This window comes from Rattus rattus, chromosome 1 (genome assembly GCF_011064425.1).
Source record: "Rattus rattus isolate New Zealand chromosome 1, Rrattus_CSIRO_v1, whole genome shotgun sequence".
NCBI lineage: Eukaryota > Metazoa > Chordata > Mammalia > Rodentia > Muridae > Rattus > Rattus rattus.
Window position 1 is genome coordinate 87,217,682 of NC_046154.1, and position 21,423 is coordinate 87,239,104.

At 37.6% G+C, this 21,423-nt stretch overlaps 1 protein-coding gene across 1 annotated transcript in view; it reads left to right on the forward strand.

Annotated features, from left to right (window-relative positions):
• Positions 1-344: 344 nt before the first annotated feature.
• The window catches only part of LOC116896936 (selection and upkeep of intraepithelial T-cells protein 2-like), a 34,122-nt gene continuing 13,043 nt past the window's right edge, over positions 345-21,423 (forward strand). The window contains exons 1-4 of the mRNA XM_032898535.1: positions 345-417; positions 6,030-6,377; positions 7,935-8,216; positions 11,703-11,810. Of these exons, the coding sequence (XP_032754426.1) occupies positions 345-417; positions 6,030-6,377; positions 7,935-8,216; positions 11,703-11,810 (811 nt within the window). The remainder of the gene's footprint in view (positions 418-6,029; positions 6,378-7,934; positions 8,217-11,702; positions 11,811-21,423) is intronic.

Sequence of the window (21,423 nt, forward strand, 5' to 3'; positions counted from 1 at the left end):
CAGTTCAACAACCTTGTAGAGAGAGGAGACTTAAGAAAGTTGGCAAGCCAGAAAACATCATGTCTGGGAAGATGAGATCTTTTAACGAGGAATAAATATCTGGAGAATCTAGTCATTACATGGAACATTCCTAAAACTAGGACAACCTTATTTCGTAAATACAAATTTAAGGATGATATATATCATTCGATAAATGATGTTGCTGTGCAGTTATTCATTGTCTGAAATTGTGACCTAATAGTAACTCTACTTGGATGCCAGTAGAAAAGAAGGGAGTAATTTGATTTCTGTATCTTTTACTTGTGTTTTCACTGATCATTAACTTGTGTCTCATCACAGGTATAATGGGAGCTACAGGCGTACTTGCTACACACTGTGTTATCTTGTGCTTCCTTCGTAAGGAAGCACTGAGTTCAGGTATGAATCTTGTAACTGCTGTTAAGTCCTAGCAATGTAAACTACCCCAGGAAAGTGAAAGTATAAAACAAATAAGAGACTACTTAAACCATTGTTCCTAACGTTTGGATGTAGCAATGAAGTGAAGACTGTCATAAGAGTACCCAGCTTAGAGAAACAAATAATAATGTCTAATAAGCAAGTACTTTTTCCTTGGATTTGTTCCAGCTTCCATGAAGAGAGTACAATGAAAGAGATCAAATGTTTGCCTTCAGGAACCAATATTCATACTAAATGCACAGGACATATATAACATTTTTAAATTGTGGAATTGTATAGACTGCAGATATCTATTACACTGTCTGAGTTAAAATATAGTAGGGGAAAAAAAGGGAAGATGAAACAGGATAGGTGAGGGGGAATTTGACGTTGTAGTAACATTTTGTACGAAGCACAAATTCATATAGATTCTTAGAGATATTTGAAAGAAAGGGCTTAGAAAGTAAGCTATGTAAAAAGTGTAGATTATTTTAGCAATAAATGATTGTCCGATGATAGACATCTCACATTTACTTGTGTTCCACTCTGGTTAGAGTCATTATTGGTTCTAAAAGCTACATATATGAACATAATACCATTAGCATAGGTACAAAGAAAAACAAATACCAAATTTAACCTTGTACCTTATGAAAATGAAAATGTTCTGAAATATATATGGTGTGTGTGTGTGTGTGTGTGTGTGTGTGTGTGTGTGTGTGTGTGTGTAATTTTAGCAATCCTCTACTATATTAGGTTTCATAGCAACAGGCTGTCCCTCCCTCTATTTCTCCTCTTGGCTCTCTTCACTCCCCTTCCAATTTTGGTTCTCCCCTTACATTAATTGTACATCCATAGCTACATGTATTATTTCCCCTTTTTAGAGAGGTCTATCATGGTCACCAATATTCTATACCTAATCTTTGTAGTTATATGGATTATAGTTTTCTTATTGAAGACTTAAAAGCTAGCATCTACAAAGTTGTTAATACATATCATACTTGTCTTTCTGGGGCTGGAATACATCGCTCAGATGCTTTTTTCCCACACTTCAACCATTTACCCGTGAATTTCATGATTTCATACTGTTTTATGACTGGGTAATAATATTCCATCATATTCTGTATAACAATTTCTTTATTCATTCATCCATTGAAAGACATCTAGGCTGTTTCCAATTTCTGAATATTATAAATAGAAGATCAATTAACATGATGTACAAGTATCTCATTATTATAATAAAGTGTCCTCTGAGTGTATGCTCAATACTAGTATAGCTAGATCTTGAGAAAGACCTATTCTGAGTTTCCTAAGAAACTACCACACCTCTTTCTTTAGTGGCTAGTCAAGTTTGCACTCAAATTATCAATGAATATTTGTGCCTTTTTGAATTCTCTTCAGCATAATTTATCATTTCTCTTATTGGCAATTTTAATTGATAGGTCTAAGATGAACTATAAACATAACTTTATTTGCATTTCACTTGTGGTGACATATGTCAAGCATTTCTTCAAGTATTTCATTTAAGAATACTCAGATCTATGGGTTATTTTTAATTTGGCTCTTGTTTTCTTATTTCTAGACTTTTTAATTTTTATGTATTTTAGATGTTAACCCTCTGCAAATATGTAAAGCTAAAAATATTTCTTTAAGTGATAATGTCCTTTGATGTGCAGAACATTTTCATTTTCATAAGAAGTGTCTTGGGATTTTGATGAGGATTGCTTTGAATCTGTAAATTGATTTCAGCAAGAAGGCCATTTTTACTATATTAATCCTGCCAATCCATGAGCATATGAAATCTTTCCATCTTCTTGGATCTTCTTCCATTTCTTTCTTCAGAGACTTGAAGTTATCGGCATAGAGATCCTTCACTTGCTTGGTTAGAGTCCCCTAAGGTATTTTATATCATTTGTCACTATTGTGAAGGGTGTTGTTTCCCTAATTTCTTTCTCAGCCTATTTATGCTTTGAGTAGATGAAGGCTACTGATTTGAGTTAATTCTATATCTAGCCATTTTGCTAAAGTTGTTTATCAGCTACAAGAGTTTTCTTGTAGAATTTCCCATTTTCTTTGACCGAAGTTTCCCTCTCATATCTTCTCTTCAATGCCTAAAATTGTCTTCTATCTCTTATATTATGCTGGCAAGTCTTACCTCTAAGGCTCATGCTTGAGCTCCTGAACTTTTCACTTCCATTTCCCCTCAGTTTATGTGTTTCCACATCTTATGGCTTGACCTATTTTCTTTATTTATTTTCACTGTTTGAGTCTTCATAGATTTCATTAATATTTTTTTTTCATTTTTCTCTAAAGAACTTGAATGTATTCATTAAAGCTATTTTCACTTTTTTTTGTCTTGTGTCTCAGTTATATTCCAATTCTAGCATCCTGTATACTAGGGTCACTGGGCTCTAGTGGAAACATGGTCTTGAGTCTTATTGATTATGTTTTTATGCTGATATGTAGACAGTGGAGTAGCATAATTGTAAGTGTAGCTTCTGATATGTGGTTTGTCTTTGTGGAATGTATCTGTGTCCCATTCCTTGCTTCCTGCTGTCTCTGGTTTTTAGGAGAGTGTCATATTGTGAGTTGGATGTTTGGAATGTTTTCTGAGATTTTTCCACTTATGGTCACTGGGGCTCTTAATGTTTCTAAGTATTGGAATCTGAAACTTAGGAGTGTAAATGAGGTGAAGGGGAAAAGCTGAAATTATCAAATGAGGTATCAAATGAGGACATGATGCTAAGGTCTGCATAGACTCTTTTTCTGTAACAAGTGTTTTGCTGCAGAGATTTTAGTAAGGCTCGGACATTGTAATTTGAAGAGAAAAGGGAGACCAGACATGGACTATTTGATTTCCTGTCATCTCCAGTCTCTTTTCAGTGGGTGCCTGTGGAAATTGGAAGTTGAAACAAAAGGATGGGGTGGCACAGGTAGGCTATAGGACAAGATTTGCATGACCTGCTAAGCATAGGGCTAGGGATGAAAGTGGGGGTCTAACAAGTGGTCTGTTACAGTGATGAAGGTGATTCTGGAGGACTGGGAATAGATGTCAGATTTGGGAGTTTGAAGGCTCCTATTTGATTTCCTTACAAGTGGGTTTCCAGGGTTTTTTATAAGGGAGTTAAAATAAAATGGAATTTTCCTTAGTTTTAAGGTTTAATTTTCAACATTTATTACATTTGTCTTTTATATTAGTGAGGGTTGTACATATTCATCTGAAAGCCACTAGGAGAAGGCTGCCTTCCAGGTAGCTAGGACAAGAATTTTAAAGCCCATGTCCACAGTGACACACCTATTTCAACAAGGCCAAAACCCTAAATAGTGCTAATTCCTGCACAAGCATATACAAATCATCACAAAGACTAAGTTTCACATCTGTTACATATGTGCAGGGAGGTCTAGGTCCAGCCATATATGTTCTGTGGTTGGTGGTTCAGTTTCTGAGAGCCCCAATAATTGATCTTCCTGTGGAGTTTTAATCTGCTCAGGGGCTTTAATCCTTCCTCCTATTCATGGTCAGTTTTGCAGAGGAGCTGAATGACTGTAAGAATGAATGGAAATCTGGTGAAGATAGAGGGCATCTCCAAGAAGAAAGAGAGATGTGGAATAGTGGAGGTGTCCAAGAATCAATGGGAGTACCCTTAGCTGTGACTCATAGCACTGGAGATATGGAGCCTGGGGAGGCTGCCTCCTTTGGTCTGGTAGGAACGCTAGTGGAGAAATAGGGACACCAAACCACCCACAAAACTTTGACCCAAAACTTATCCTGTCTATAAAAATTAAAGTACTGGGGATTGAGCAGAGACTGAGGGAACAGCCAACCAATAACTAACCCAAACTGAGACCATTCTGTTGAAAAGCCCCAATCCCTGATATTCTTAATTGTATTCTGTTGTGTTGCAGACAGGAGTTTAGCGTGGCTGTCCTTTGAGAGGCCTGACTGAACAACTGACTCAGACACACCTCTATAACCAAATTGTGGATCAAGCTTGGGGACACTTCCCCTTATTTTAATCTGCTTTATTTTGATTTTTCTTAGAGGACATAGAACATTGCAATCCTTACCAAACATATTGTCACTAATTCCATGTTAATAGTTTAAACAAAGTTAAATAAGGTCCAAATTCCCTCTTCCATTGTGTTCTGCATTTTAAAATATTTTCTTTTTAATCTCCTCATCTCTCCTTCCTTCAGAGACTTCACCTTATTATTTTCAAAATTAATATTTCTCTCTTTATCTTAGTTTCTCTAAACTCTTTTTCTGGGGAGTTGCCAATAAGCATCCGTTAGCAGCTCAGCTTGTTTGTTTTCTGAAATTCAAGGTTTCAGCGTCCTATGTACTACAGAGCCACATCTTCTGTCTGGCACCTGGGGCTGTACTTCTGTGTGCTATGAGAACCAAGGGCCTTCCTGCTGTTCAGGTCTTCTAAAGCCCCACTCACCTACAGCTACAAGTGACTTGTGTAGTTAACTGAACTGAAGCCACTCCATGGTTTCTGTCACTCACCCACTGTGGGAGGATGCTGGCCTGCATAGCAGCTGGCATATCTTAGGCTGAATCTTATTGCACATTGCACTGTGCCACCACCACATGTCCCAAAGCATGTGCTGCTGTGCTGGATCAGCTACCCAGAGGCTCTAAAGCCACTCGGCAGTTCTGGTATTAGCTGCTCACAGAGTGAGTTATGGTTCCTAAGAAATGTCATCTGGCTCCCATGTCCTGATCTTTTGGCCTAATCTTAAATCTACTGTTCTAAATTTGGATTTCTGCCCCACAAATGTACACCAAATATAGCAGTACTTACTGGACTTTCAATCAGTTAAATAATGACATAAGATTTATAATATTTATTAATATTTATTATAGCATTGACCTTTAGCTAGGCAGATTCTCAGCTACTCCAACAAAATAGTCTGGGCTCCATGTCCCACCACATGGTTAGATCTAACTCTTTGCTAATTTTCACATCTATCCATTCCATGTCCAGTTAGCAAATCTTCTGTGTCTGCTAATTAATCATACATGTAAAGAAAATAGCTACACGTCAGATCATGACCATCTGGGTGCATGGTTATATTGAGAATAAATCATAAAACCCAGGCCTGTTATAGAGCACACAAGATCACCCCACTCATCTATATCACATAAGCAGTGGAGATTTAACACAAAGGGACAGCAGTGCCTGCCACACTCTCATCTACAAACACTGTATGTATCACAAGATCCATGGCTGTTGATTATCTACTGTCCCTAAAGCATCTGTTCATCAAAACCCCCACTACATGACATTGTGACATTTTCCTGACTCTGTCTTGCTCATTGCCTTGATTTATTTTGAATCTGGCCTGTTTTGAAGAGCCTTAGAATCACCAATAGTTCCTTAAAAATTTCCTTCACCATTTCTAGTAACACTTTATGTTTCTGTATCAATTACTGAAATGTTTTCAGAATGAGTAAAGTGATCTAAGTGAAGTACATGTAGAAATTTGTGAGAGAAGAAAGAAATGGGATAAACAGAATTATTTTTAACAAATGGTGTGAACATGTTTACTAATTTACACTCTTGTCCTTTGATTATTGTAATTCTTCACAGAACAATTCACAGTGACTGGCTTACAGAGGCCAGTCCTGGCCTCATTGGGTGGAAATGTTGACTTGAGTTGTCAGTTGTCTCCACCACAACAAGCACAACATATGGAGATTCGTTGGTTTCGGAATCGCTATACAGAGCCTGTGCACCTGTACAGGAATGGTAAAGACCTGCATGGGGAAACTATCTCCAAGTATGTGGAGCGGACTGAACTCCTGAAAGATGCCATTGGAGAGGGGAAAGTGACCCTCAGGATCTTTAAAGTGACTGCTGATGATGATGGGTCATACCATTGTGTTTTCAAAGTTGGGGAGTTTTATGAAGAGCATATCACAGAGGTCAAGGTCACAGGTAAGCATGTGTCCTTCTCAGATTGCTGTGCGTCCAAAGTCTATCTAGGGTTGACTGGTTGGAAGATTCTTTTGTTTTATTAGATATATTTCTTTATTTACATTTCAAATATTTTTTTCCTTTTCTGGTTTCCTGCCCATAAGCCACCTATCCTCTCCTCCTCCCGCATACAGGTGTTCCTCCCCATCCATCCCCCTTACCACAACACCCGACATTCCCCTGCACTGGAGGTCCAACATTGTCAGGACCAAGGGCTTCCTCTTCCACTGGAAGATTCTTAGTTGTTTAACTTTTATTGAAAATTTCAAATAGCAAGCTGAATTCTGCAAATTTAGTTTCTGAATTAGATGCTGTGAAAGATAAAAGATAAAATTACTACAGTGAGGAAATTGGCTATATTAATAAATATTTTCTTGTTATGTCAACATGTGATGTTAGATTTCTAACATATCATCAGATACATTTAAGATTTTTATTATCTTTTTAAATAATTCTAACAATCATTTAGTAATTTTTATAAAGTACTATATCTTTAAAATGTGCTTTTTACTATAAAATTGGGTGTGTAGGGAGGTCAAGATGATAGGATAGAGGATGTAAAGTGGGGAGTGATTAAATACATTGTATAAAAAGGTTTTAAAGAAAGAAAAACATTCCTTTTTAGTAATACTTATTTCCATTTATCTCCAAATCATTTCACTGACTACTTAGTGTCAAATTAATGTTCCTAAGTCTTTGTCAAAGGATTTTAAATACAATCATAACTATATACAGATATAATACTCAGTGGGAAATATAGAGAACTTTATGGCCTTTGTGCTACTTTACTCACTTGAATTATTCAAAATAAAAACATGTGGAGAGAAACTGGAGAGTTAAAAAGGAACTAAAAAGATCCATAAATGTGTGTATATATGTATAGGACTCTAGACCCAGATGACTAATCTTCTTTAGATGTCAGGTGACACTCAACTCTGTAGTCTAAAACCAAGCCAAACAACAACTATGGTGGCACAGATATAAAATGTTTTTGTTATTCCAAGGACATTTTAATAGATACATTTTGATACTATATTTGAAATCTCTTATTTTATTTCTTTGCGTATATATTACTCAAGTTTTATTATGATCTTGAATGATTTCTCTAAATGATTATTTTCTCTAAATTAATATGTACTTTTATACTATTAATACATTAACTTTTTACATGATACATATTTTTGAAAATATATATTATTGAAATAAACAAAGTATCTATTAAGCTAATGTTTCTCAGTAATGTTGACAATAAAATTCATATTTATAATCTACTTACTGTGGCTGAAAAGTAGCTAGTAAAAGTGATAAAATCAGACATATTGCTAATGGTATTATAAAATTTCCACCTGGTTCATGATATTTTTGTGACTTTCTTATGGCAACCAGGGTCTCATACGTTTTTGACTATTAATTTGCCTTTGAAACTATGATTAAAACTTAGAAGGGCTTTTATGATTCTGTTGCTTTCTCTTCCACTTACACCTAATAATATCACTATCCTCTTTGGTTTTTAACCAGCCACAAGTTCAGACATCCAGATTCTCATGCATCCCCCTAATATCAAAGGTGTGGTGTTGGAGTGTCATTCAGGAGGTTGGTTCCCACAGCCTCATATGGAATGGAGAGACAGCAAGGGAAAGGTCATTCCAGCTGCATCGAAATCCCATTCACAGGATGAAAACAAATTGTTCAACATGACAATGACCCTTCTTATTGAAGCCAGCTCTTACAGGAATGTCACTTGCTATCTTCAAAACCGTCTAACTCACCAAGAAGAAAACATAAGCATTGTCCTATCAGGTAAATCTTGTGTTAGTTCTTCTGTAACAATCATTGTCACATATACTTATTATTAGCTTCTTCTTTGACTTGGTTCTTTCTCAAGACCTCACTCCTCACTTGGTTTGTTGTCTCTGACTTTTTTGGTGTAATTATTTTCCCACTCTATATCCTTGACTATTGTAGTTCATATTTCTGTCATTGTAATAAAACATTACGATCATAAACAAGTTGGGTTAGGAGAAGAGTCTATTTGGAATATACTACTACATCATTGTTCACCACCAAAGGAAACCAGAACAAGAGCTCAAAGTAGAAACTTGGAGGCAGAAACTAAAAGAGACCTCAGAGGAACACTGGCTTTCTCTCTGTGGATTTTTCAGCTTGCTTTCTGAAAGAACTCAGGATCACCTGCCCAAGTGGTGGTACCACATACCCCCAGTGACCTGGCCACTACCAAAATAATCATCAATCAAAATATGCTCTCCATACTTGGCCACAGGCCAATGTGATGAAGGCAATTCCTCAGTTCAGTTTTCTTTTTCCTAAGATAACTCGTGTTTGTGTCAAGTCAGGAAAATTAACTGGAACTCTGTCTTTAAAATTTACAAGGCTAAACTTTTGAGATCTTATTCTCTTCTAATTGATTTCTTTTTAACTCATGGGTTTAAAGATCACCAGAATTCTAAGGTTTGCTTGAGTTATAACTCCTCTCTTCTCTCTCATCCAAAAACTCAAAAGTCAATCCAAAAGTCTAATAATTATCATAAAATAAGTATATCAATAACTTTTGGTTAACTCCAAGCTAGCTTAATGCTTATGCTTTACGGTAAAATTTCATATTGTCAGTTTCTCATAACCAAACCATTAAAGTCATACTTGACTTCCATTTTTATCATATTCACATATACTGAGAAATAATGCTAAGTCTAACTTTACAACACTTACAGATTCTTGGTGTTACTGGAGTATTAAGACAGATGTATGAGTTAGGTTCCCAGACACTGGTGATAGCAATGATTCATGTTTAGTCACATATTGTAGAGGGATTTTAATCCAGGAATATGGCTGCTCTGGCAAGAGTTCACATCCAAAGACCTTCTAGATATGCATGATCTGACTAAAACGACACAGTTTTAATCCTTCTTTCTAAAATATAGATGCTCCCTAAGCACAATCCCAAACAATGGAGGTAAAATTAGTTTGTAGAAAGAAGTAGCCAGGTTTGCTAATTCAGGAGGAAACAAAGTAATCTATCAGAGAAAGATTTGAGAGAATGAGTCCCAACTCTCATGAGAAGAGACATTGAAAAGAGGTGACTTAAAAAGCAGCACATAGGAAGAGAGTAAGTTCTATTGATTTCCTGCAGTTCCATTCAGTATCATCCAGTATTTGCTGTCACTGAAGTTCAGATCATGTAATTCAGAGGCAGTTTTTTGAATCAGATCAGTTCAGTAGGAAACTGAGAGAAGACAGTTTGAAACAATCAGCTTGTAGAGAAGTTTTGAGCACAACAATTGAATTAAATCAGCCAGCCAGAATTAAAAAGGAAACGAACAAACAAGCAAGCAAACAAAAATTAGAAAGGGTGAGATTATTCTGACCCTCTTTACTGCCCCCCCACCTCCTCTCATATCTGAACTGGTCCCCCTTTTCCTGTCCCTGTCCTCTCTCCTTCCCAGATAATTCACTCCCACTCCTTCCCATAGATTATTTGCTTCCCTTTAATGAGTAGGACTGTAGCAATCCTACTTTGGTGTGATCTTCTTTATTATTGAGTCTGTGAGATGTATCTTGGAAATTCTGAGCCTCGTTTAGGCTAATATCCACTTAGCATTGAGTATATACCCTGTGTGTTCTTTTGTTACTGGGTTACCTCATTCGGGATGGTATTTTCAAGTTCCCTCCATTTGCCTGCTAATTTCACGAAATCATCAATTATAGCTGTGTTGTACTCCATAGTTTAAACATACCACATTTTTCTGTATCCATTCCTCTGTTGAGAGACCCCTGGATTCCTCCCAGCTTTTGGCTAATATAAATAAGGCTGCTATAGAGAAGCTCATATCCTCGTTATATGTTGGAGCATCTTTTGTGTATATGCCCAGGAGTTGGGTCCTTAGGTAGTACTATATCCAATTTTCTGAGGAACTGCCAGACTGATTTCTAGAGTGGTTGCACAAGCTAGCAATCCCACCAGCAATGTCTTTGCCTTTCAGCACATCTTTGCCAGCATCTGCTGTCACCTGGGTTTTTGATCTTTGACATTCTGACTGGTGTGAGGTGGAATCTCAGGGTTGTTTCGATTTGCGTTTTCCTTATGACCAAGGATGTTGAGCACTTTTTAAGTGATTCTCAGCCGTTTGATGCTACTCAGTTTAGAAATATTTGTTTAGCTCTACACCCCATTTTCAATAGGATTATTTGGTTCTATGGAGTTCTTGAAGTCTTTCTATATTTTGGATATTAGCCCTCTATCAGATGTAGGATTGATAATGACCTTTTCCAAATCTGTTGGTTTCCATTTTGTTCTATTGACAGTGTTCTTCTCCTTACATAGCTTTTCAATTTTAAGAAGTCCCAATTGTCAAATCTTGATCTTAGAGCATAAGCCATTGATGTTCTGTTCAGGAAATTTTCTCCTTTGCCAATGTGTTCAAGCCTCATCTCAACTTTCTTTTCTATTAGTTTCAGTTTATCTGGTTTTATGTGGAGGCCCTTGATCCACTTAGACATGAGCTTTGTACAAGGAGATTAGAATGGGTCAATTTGCATTCTTTTACATGCTGACTGAAGTTGAACCAGCATTTGTTGAAAATGCTGTCTTTTTCCAACTGGATGGTTTTGGCTCCTTTGTCAAAGATCAAGTGACCATAGGTGTGTGGGTTTATTTCCCAATATTCAATTCTATTCCACTGATCTACCTGTTTGTCTCTGTACCAGTACCATAGTCTTTTCACTATTTCTCTGTAATATAGCTTGAGGTCAGTGATTGTTTTTCCCCAAGATGTTCTTTTATTTTTGAGAATGGTTTTTGACATCCTGGATTTTTTTGTTATTCCAGATAAATTTGAAATTTGCTCTATCTCTGAAGAATTGAGTTGGAATTTTGATGGGGATTGCATTGAAACTGTAGATTGCTTTCTGCACAATGGCCAGTTTTACTATATTAATCCTGCCCATCCATGAGCATGAGAGATCTTTCCATCTTCTGACATATTTGATTTTTTTCTCCGGAGACTTGAAGTTCTTGTCATACAGATTTTTACTTGCTTGGTTAGCATCACTCCTACATATTTTGTATTATTTGTGACTACTATAAAGTGCATCATTTCCCTAATTTCATTCTCAACCCATTTGTCCTTATAGCAGAGAGAAGCCACTGATTTGTTTGAATTAATTTTTATCCAGCTACTTTGCTGAGGTTGCTTATCAGCTGTAAGATTTCTTGCATTGATTTTTTTGGGTCATTTATATATACTTATCATATCATCTTCACTGTTTTAGGTAAACTCTTTTCATGGAAAACTGTTTGGATAATGATTCTGACTACAACAGGATGCATGCTGATAGTCTTCTGCATGATTTATTGTGTTCAGCGTCATGTCATAAATGGTAAGTGGGCTTGAGAGTGGGAAGCATAAGTGGAAGGAAGTTGCTAAAGCTAATCAATCATTACTTCCCAAGCCATATTTCTTTTAGGAAGTTCAAAACTCCTGGGACACATCCCTGGGATGAAGCCTACTTGATCATGATCGATGATCATTTTGATGTGTTCTTGGATTCAGTTTAGAAGAATTTTATTGAGTATTTTTTGTCAATATTCATAAGGGAAATTGGTCTGAAGATCCTTTTCTTTGTTGGGTCTTTGTGTGGTTTAGGTATAAGAGTAATTGTGGCTTCATAGAAGGAATTTGGTACTGCTCTATTTAGTGGAATAGTTTAGACAGTATTGGTATGAGCTCTTCTATGGAGGTCTGCTAGAATTCTACACTAAACCCATTTAATCCTGGGCTCTTTTTTTTGGGAGACTTTTAAAAACTGCTTCTATTTCTTTAGGAGTTATGGGGTTGTTTAGATGGTTTATTTGTTCCTGATTTAACTTTGGTACCTGGAATCTGTCTAGAAAATTGACCATTTCCTCCAGATTTTTCAGTTTTGTTGAATATAAGCTTTTGTAGTAGGATCTGATTTTTTTTTTATTTTCTCAGAATCTGATATTATGTCTCCCTTTTCACTTCTGATTTTGTTAATTTGGATACACTCTCTGTGACCTCCCGTTAGTCTGGCTAAATGTTTATCTATCTTGTTGATTTTCTCATAGAACCAGCTCCTGGCTGTTTTATTCTTTGTATGGTCCTTTTCATTTCTACTCGGTTGATTTCAGCCCTGAGTTTGATTATTTCCTGCCTTCTACTCATTTTGGGTTTACATATTTCTTTTTGTTCTAGAGCTTTTAAGTGTGATGTCAAGCTGCTGACATATGCTTTCTCCTGTTTATTTTTGGAGGTACTCAGAGCTATGAGTTTTCCTCTTCAGCACAGCTTTCATTGTGTACCACATGTTTGGGTATGTTGTATCTTAATTTTCATTAAATTCTAAGAAGTCATTGATTTCTTTCTTTATTTCTCCTGACCAAGTTGTCATTGAGTAGATTGTTGTTCAACTTCCATGTATATGTGGGCTTTCTGTCATTATTGTTATTGAATACCAGTCTTAGGCTGTGGTGATCTGACAGGATTCATGGGATTATTTCTATCTTCCTGTATCTGTTGAGGCCTGTTTTGTTCCAGATTATATGGTCAATTTTGGAGAAGGTACCATGAGGTGCAGAGAAGAATGTATACATTCCTTTTGTTTTAGGATGGAATGTTCTATAAATATCTGTTAGGTTCATTTGATTCATAACTTCTGTTAGTTTCTCTATGTCTCTGTTTAATTTCTGTTTCCATGATCTGTCTATTCATGAGAGTGGGGTGCTGAAATTTCCTACTATTATTGTGTGAGGTGTAATGTGTGCCTTGAGCTTTAGTGAGGTTTCTTTTATAAATGTAGATGCCCTTGATTTTGGGGCATAGATATTTAAGATTGAAAGTTCATCTTTGTGGATTTTTCCTTTGATGAAAATGAAGTGTCCTTTCTGATCTTTTTAATGACTTTTAGTTGAAAGTCAGTTTTATTTGATATTAGAATAGCATCTCCAGCTTATTTCTTTGGGCAATTTGTGTGGAAAGATTTTTTCCAGCCATTTACCCTGAGGTAGTGTCTGCCTTTAAATCTCAGGTGTATTTCCTGTATGCAGCAAAATGCTGGGTCCTCTTTACATATGCAGTCTGTTAGTCTATGTCTTTTTATTGGGGAATTGTGTCCATTGGTGTTGAGAGATATTAAGGAATAGTGATTGTCGCTTCCTGTTATTTTCATCGTTAGAGGTGGGATTATGTTTGTGTGTCTCTCTTTTGGTTTCATTACAAGGAAATTAAATTCTTGATTTTTGTATGTTGTAGTTTCTCTCTTTGTGTTCAAGTTTTCTATCTATTATCCTTTTTAGGGCTGGATTTGTAGAAAGATATTGTGTAAATTTGGTTTTGTCATGGAATATCTTGGTTTAGTCATCTAGGTTACTTGAGAGTTTTGCTGGATACAGTAGCTTGGGCTGGCATTTGTGTTCTCTTAGTAGTCCATATGACATCAGTCCAGGATCTTCTGGCTTTCATAGTCTCTGGCGAGAAGTCTGGTGTAATTCTTATAGGTCAGCCTTTATGTGTCATTTGACCTTTTTCCCTTACTGCTTTTAATATTCTTTCTTTGTTTTGTGCATTGGATTTTTAACTACAATGTGACAGGAGGAATTTCTCTTCTTGTCCAATCTATTTGGAGTTCTGTATGTTTCTTGCATGTTTATAGGCATCTCTTTCTTTAGGTTAGCGAAGTTTTCTTCTATAATTTTGTTGAATATATTTACTGGCCCTTTAAGTTGAGAGCCTTCACTTTCTTCTATACCCATTATCCTTAGGTTTGATGTTCTCATTGTGTCCTGGATTTCCTGGATGTTTTGGGCTAGGATCCTTTGCATTTTACATTCTCTTTGATGTTTTCTATGGTATCTTCTGCCCCTGAGATTCTTTCTTCGATCTCTTGTATTCTGTTGGTGATGTTTGTTTCTTCAACTCCTTTTCTCTTCCTTAGGTTTTCTATATCCAGAGTTGTCTCCCTTTGTGTTTTTTTTGTTTGTTTGTTTCTATTTCAATTTTTAAATCCTGAATGGTTTTGTTCAATTCCTTCACCTATTTGGATGTGTTTTCCTATAATTCTTTCAGGGATTTTTGTGTTTCCTCTTTAAGGGCTTCTACTTGTTTACTTGTGTTTTCCTGCATTTCCTTAAGGGAGTTCTTTATGTCCTTCTTAAAGTCCTCCATCATTATCATTAAACGTGATTTTAAATCTAAATCTTGCTTTTCCAATGTGTTTGGATATCCAGTATTTTCTTTGGTGGGAGAAGTGGTCTTGGATTATGCCAAGTAGTCCTGGTTTCTGTTGCTTAGATTCCTGTGCTTGCCTCTAGCCATTGGGTTGTCTCTGGTGTTTGTTGTCTTGCTGCTTCTGAGAATGTCTTTACCCTCCTGTAGGCCTCTGTGTCAGCACTCTTGTAGAATGGCTTTCCTGTTTTCTTTCAGCTTTTTCTGAGAACAGGTGTTTTGATTTCAGGTGTGTAGGCATTCCTGGTGACTGTCTTTTAGCTCTAGGCACCATCAGGAATCAGAAAGGTCCTGCCCCTGATTGCTCCTAGGTCCTTGAACCTAGGGGTCACTTTTGGCTCTAGGCAATTCCCTCTTGGGTCTGGAATGTGGGTAGAGGTTGGTCTCCTCTGACTTCTCAGGAGTGTCCACACTTCTGAGGGTCCAGCTCTCTCCCCCATGGGATTTGGGTACAGGGAGCTGCTTGGCTGGTTCAGCTCAGTCCTGGATGCAGACCAGAACTGCAGGTACTGGTGGCTGTCTGTTCCCATATTACTGTGTGCAGAGGCACTGTGCAGTTTCCCCTTGGACCATGGATGTGGCCAGAGGCGTGCAGAAGTGGCAGTCTGTCCTGCAGTCTCAGGATGTCTGGGTGTTCAGCTTACTTCCCCATGGGATTTGGGTGCAGGGAACTGTGGGATGGTATCAGTTCACTTCTGGGTAGAGCCAGAAATGGGAAGTGCCGTGACCGCAAGGTCCCTGCCTCTATGTGTTCTGAATCCATCAGGAAGTTCATTTGGTAGTGGAAAAGTGGGTCTTTTCTCTGTTCTCATGTGTGTAGGCAATCCTGGATACTGTCTTCCAGTTATAGGCAAGGACAGGAATCAGAAGTCTCTGCCTCCAATTGCTCCTAGGTCCCTGCACCCAGGGGGCACAATTGGCACTAGGTGATTCCCTCTTGGGTCTGGAATGTGGGCAGAGGGTAGTCTCCTCTGACTTCTCAGGAGTGTCCACACTTTTGAGGTTCCACCTCCTCCCACCCCCACAGAATTTTAGTGCAGGGAGCTGTTTCACCTGTTCGGTTCCTTATCTTTGAATTATAAAGGATAAAAATAATTAACCTGTCACTCAGTTTATTGTAAGTAATCCCAAATAAGCTCATTTGTTCACTAATATAGACCTAGATAGAATCATTGATTCTTTTTCATGGTTACATTGCTGAATTAATAAACTTCTTTTGTTTGTTTGTTTGTTTTGGCTTTGGATTTTTTTGTTTTGTTTTGTTTTGTCTAACCAAAAAATTGGGGAGGAGGGGCTACCTACACTATGGGATGGTCAATGTGAGTCTGATCAATCAATCTGAGGATACCGCAGCTGTCCAAGTCAAACACCATATCTACACTTTCCCTCTGAAATCTGGAATGATGATGTGCTTTGGAAAGAGATTGAGTTATCTGAGAGTAGATTATCATTTGAGAATGACAGCCTTAGAATGGAAATTTTTCCTTACAGTGCATCAAGTGGAATGCTTCATTGGTAATTATGATGTGTTTCCTGGGTTTATGGAGATGAATTCCAAATGCCTGGGTGACTATATACTGCAATCTCTAAAAATATCGGATATTATGGAAAATTATAAGAAAGCTCTGTAAGCAGTCACTTGTCTATTCTTTTGGTGATGATGCCATGAAACTGAGGCTTATCTGCTTATCTAGAAAGAATTTTCTCACATGAGTAATGATATAAAAAGACAGGGAAGTTGATATCCTTCACGCTACACTCAGATTTGACAGGAAAAGAGAAACAAAAGGAAGATGAAAAGGATATCTTAGCTTGCAATTTCCCACAGCTGGTGGGGAGGAACTAGTTGAATCTTAAGTAAAGAGATCTCCCTTATAATAGAAAACTTAGAACCCACTGTTCTAAGTTATATATACATATACATATACATATACACATACACATACACATACACATACACATACATATACATATACATATACATATACATACATGTACACCTACACCTATACACACACAAACACACAATACTACATAAATTCCTGGTATGGCACAGTTGTAGCTCTCCTGAGCCTCATGGTGGGATGAGAACTTTGTGAAATAGAAGAGGCTTTGATAGATTTGAGTGACTTACATTGTTATTTAGATTGGGTTGTTTAAAATCAAATGAAATCAAGATTGGACAAATAGGGGCAAAGTAGATAAAAGGGTCTGCTAAGTTAACTCAAAGACAAATGTGACAACTGGGATGCTAGGGGACCTTTTCACCAAAATATAAAATGTTATATATCAGTAAGTTTCTAGCAGGATTTTACCCCTTAGAAACAGTTCATTGAATCCATAAATGATTAAAAACAACAAAGAGAAATTATTGAGCTTTTTATAGAGATAGGTAGTTATCCCCTAGAAGAGTATATGTGTTTCTTCCCTGCAAATAAGTAAACGAGAAGTAAATATTTTCACCTATCATCTTTCAATAACCAGATATGGCTTAAAGAAGTAAAGAGGTTTTAGTGTTGGCTCAGAGCTGGTTAGAACCACAGAGCCAGGTGAAGTGGTAAACACAACAGGCTAAATATTACCCTACTCTTCCTTAGGATAAGGAACATAGTGACATAGTGAGGGACATAGTGGCATCTCAGAATGTGGAAGCCAAATGGAATATGGAATATGATTGGATTGTAGATGGCTATATGATTAGTCTCTTACATTCATGCACTTGTACAAATATGGATTATTCTAATCAATAATTGATATAAAGAATGAGATTTTTCATGCAGTATTCATTCTTGTTCATGTTTCTCTATTACTAGTCTTTTACCCCTCCAAAACCAATTGACTCTTGCTTAAAGTGAATATTAGTGAGCATTTAAAGATCCTGTTCACCCCATGCAAAATGTAGTTCATTATGTAAGGCTAATTCATAAGTGTCTAATAGATTTGTGTCTGTGAAAACAATTAGGGAGTGTATGTCAAGCCAACACATGTAAGCAAAAACAAGCAAGAAAGACATTGAAAGGATCTAAAAGGATGGTAGATGAAATTCTTAATGAATGGGGGAACTAACTCTCTAGAATGTCTCTGAGGCCAAAGATGCCCGAAAGATTTCACAAACCACAAGACTATTTCTGCTACTGTTGGTTGTGCCAAAACTTGATGATAAATGCATGTTACCAAGTACATTGCAACCTTTGGCTATATAATATGAAAAAAATCAGGATAGGAGAAAAATGGAAGTTCCTTGCCTAAGTGTTGGCTTTCTTTTTTTTTGTTTTTTATTTTTTGTTATTGGATATTTTATGTATTTACATTTCAAATGTTATCACCTTTCTGTGCTCTTTCATCCCTCCTCCAAAACTGACCCTGATTCTAAGGAGATGCTCCCACTTCCACCCACCCATTCCCATCTCAACACCCTGGTATTTCCCTAGACTGGGGAAAGAAGCCTTCACAGGACCAGGGCTTCACCTTCTGTTGATGACAGACAAAGCTACCCTCTACTACATTTGCACTTGGAGCCATGGGTCCCTTCATGTGTACTCTTTGGTTGATGCTCTAACCAAGGGAGCTCTGGGGATCTAGTTGGTTGATACTGTTGTTCTTCCTATGGGGGTGAAAACCCTTTCAGTTCCTTCAGTCCTTTCTCTAACTTCTGCATTGGGGTCCCCATGCTCAGTCTGATGCTGCAAGCATTCTCATCCGTATCAGTAAAGCACTGACAGAGCCTCTTGAAAGACATCCACATCAAACTCCTGTCATCAAGTACTTCATGGCCTCAGCAATAGTGTCTGGGATAGGTGGCTGCATATGGGATGGATCCCCAGGTGGGGCAGTCTCTGGATAACCTTTCCTTCACTCCTTGTTCCACTGTTTCTCCCTGTATATCCTAGCATGTGAATTTTATTTCCCCTTGAAAGAAGGACTGAAGCATCTACATTTTGGTCTTCCTTCTTGAGCTTCATATGGCCTCTGCATTGATTCTGGAGTATTCTGAGCTTTGGGGATAATATCTACTTATTATTGAGTACATATCATATGTGTTTTTTTCATTAGTAGGTTACCTCACTCAGATTATTTTTTTAAATTGGTTTTATTGCATATTTTTAAATTCACATTTCAAATGTTATCCCCTTTCCCAGTTTCCCATTCATAAAACCGCATCCCATACACTTTCCCACTTCTTCTATGAGGGTCTTCTCCAACCCATCCACTCACTCCTTCCTGTCTCTGTCCTGACAATTCCCTACAATGCATGGTTGATCCTTGATAGGACCAATGTCTTCTCCTCCCAACAAGGTCATCCTCTGCTACATATGCAGCTGGAGCCATGGGACTGTCCATGTGTATTTTTTGGAAGGTGATTTAGTCCCTAGTAGCAGCTCTGGTTGGCTGATATTGTTGGTCTTATGGGGTTGCAAACACTTTAAGCTCCTTCGATCCTTTCTCTAACTCCTCCAATGGAGACCCCATTCTCAGATCAATGGTTGTCTGTGAGCATTCCTCTATGTGTTGGTGATGCTCTGGCAGAGCCTCTCAGAAAACAGCTATATCAGGCTTCTGTCAGCATGCACTTCTTGTCATCAGCAATATTGTCTGGATTTGCTGACTGTATGTATATGAGCTGGATTCCCAGGTGGGGCAGTCTGTGAATGGCTTTTTCTCAAGTCTCTTCTCCAAACTTTGTGTCTGTGTTTCTTGCTATGATTATTTTTATTCCCACTTCTAACAAGGATTGAAGTATCCACACTTTGGTGGCCCTTCTTCTTGAGCTTCATGTGGTCTGTGGATTGTATCTTGTGTGATCTGAAGTTTTTTCTAATATCCACTTATCAGTGAGTGCATATCATGGGGGTTTTTTGTGTTAGTGTGATTGCGTTACCTCATTCAGGATGATATTTTCTAGTTCTAAACATTTGCCTATGAATTTCATGAAGTCATTGCTTTTAATAGCTGACTAATCCATTGTGTGGATGTACCACATTTTCTGTATGCAGTTCTCTGTGGAAGGACATCTGGGTTCTTTCCAGCTTCTGGCTTTTATAAATGAAGCAGCTATGAACATAATGGAGCATGTGTCCTTGTTATATGTTGGAGCATCTTTTGGGTATATGCCCAGGAATGGTATAGCTGGGTCCTCAGGTAGCAGTATATCCAATTTTCAGAGGAACCTCCAGACTGATTTCCAGAATGATTGTACCAGCTTGTATTTCCACAAAAATGGAGGGGTGTTCCTCTGTCTCCACATCCTCTCCAGTGTCTGTTGTCACCTGAGATTTAGATGTTAGCCATTCTGACTGGTGTGAGGTGGAATTTCAGAGTAGTTTTGATCTGCATATATATCCCTGATGAATAAGGATGTTGAACATATATTAAGTATTCCTCAGCCATTTGATATTCCTCAGTTGAGGAATCTTTGTTTAGATCTCTACCCCAGTTTTAACTCTCTGGATTCTAACCTTTTTAAAAATTGTTTTGTATATATTGTATTTTATCCCTCTATTGGATGCATGAGGGTTAGGGCAGGAAATCAAACTCAGGACTGAAATCAACCAAGTAGAAACAAAAAGAACTATAAAAAGAATTAATAAAACTGGGACATTGTTCTTTGAGAAAATAAATAAGATAGATGAACCCATAGCCAGGATAACTGGAGAACACACAGAGAGTATCTAAATTAACAAAATCAGAAAGGAAAAGGGAGACATAGCAACAGAAATTGAGGAATTTTTTTAAAAAATCATCAGATCCTACTACAAAAGGCTATAATCAAGAAATCTGGAAAATCTGGAGGAAGTGGAAAATTTTCTAGACAAATACCAGGTAAGAAAGCTAAATCAGAATCAGATAAAACATCTAAAGAGTCCCATAGTCTCATAACACCTAAAGAAATAGAAGCAGTTATTGAAAGTCTCCCAACAAAAAAACAAACAAATGAAAAACAAACAGAAAATACATTACCCAATTCCTTCTATGAAGACACAATTATTGTTAACCTAAACCACACATAGACCCTTCAGAGAAAAAGAGAATCAAACCAATTTACCTTATGAATATTGACATAAAAATACTCAATAAAATTCTTGCAAACCAAATCCAAGAAAGCATCAAAACTAAAAGCCATCATGATAAAGGAGGATTTATCCCAGGGATGCAGGGATGGTTCAATATATGGAAATCCACCAACATAATCCACCATTTAAACCAACTCAAATAAAAACCACATGACCATCTCATTAGATGCTGAGAAATCATTTGATAAAATTTAAGGGGCAGACATGCCTGGAAAGCCAGAAGAGACTACACTCTGCCCACATTTCTAACTCCAGAAGAAAACACCTAACTCCATCTGGGACCCCGGTACATGGGGGCACTGTGAAAAGGCAGCGCAGGCCTTCCTGGTTTGCGCCATCACGGAGAGCTCAAAAGCAGTCCCCCACGAGCAACTTCAGCTGTGGGACCACAGGTAAGACCGACATTTCTGCTCCAGGAGACCTGCCTGGTGGACTCAGGACACAGGCCCACAGGAACAGCTGAAGACCAGTAGACAGGAAGGACTACACGCCTGAAAGCAGAACACTCTGTTCCCATAACTGGCTGAAAGAAAACAGGAAAACAGGTCTACAAGACTCCTGACACACAGGCCTATAGGACAGTCTAGCCACTGGCAGAAATAGCAGAACAAGGTAACACCAGAAACAACCCGATGGCAAAAGGCAAGTGCAGGAACACAAGCAACAGAAACCAAGACT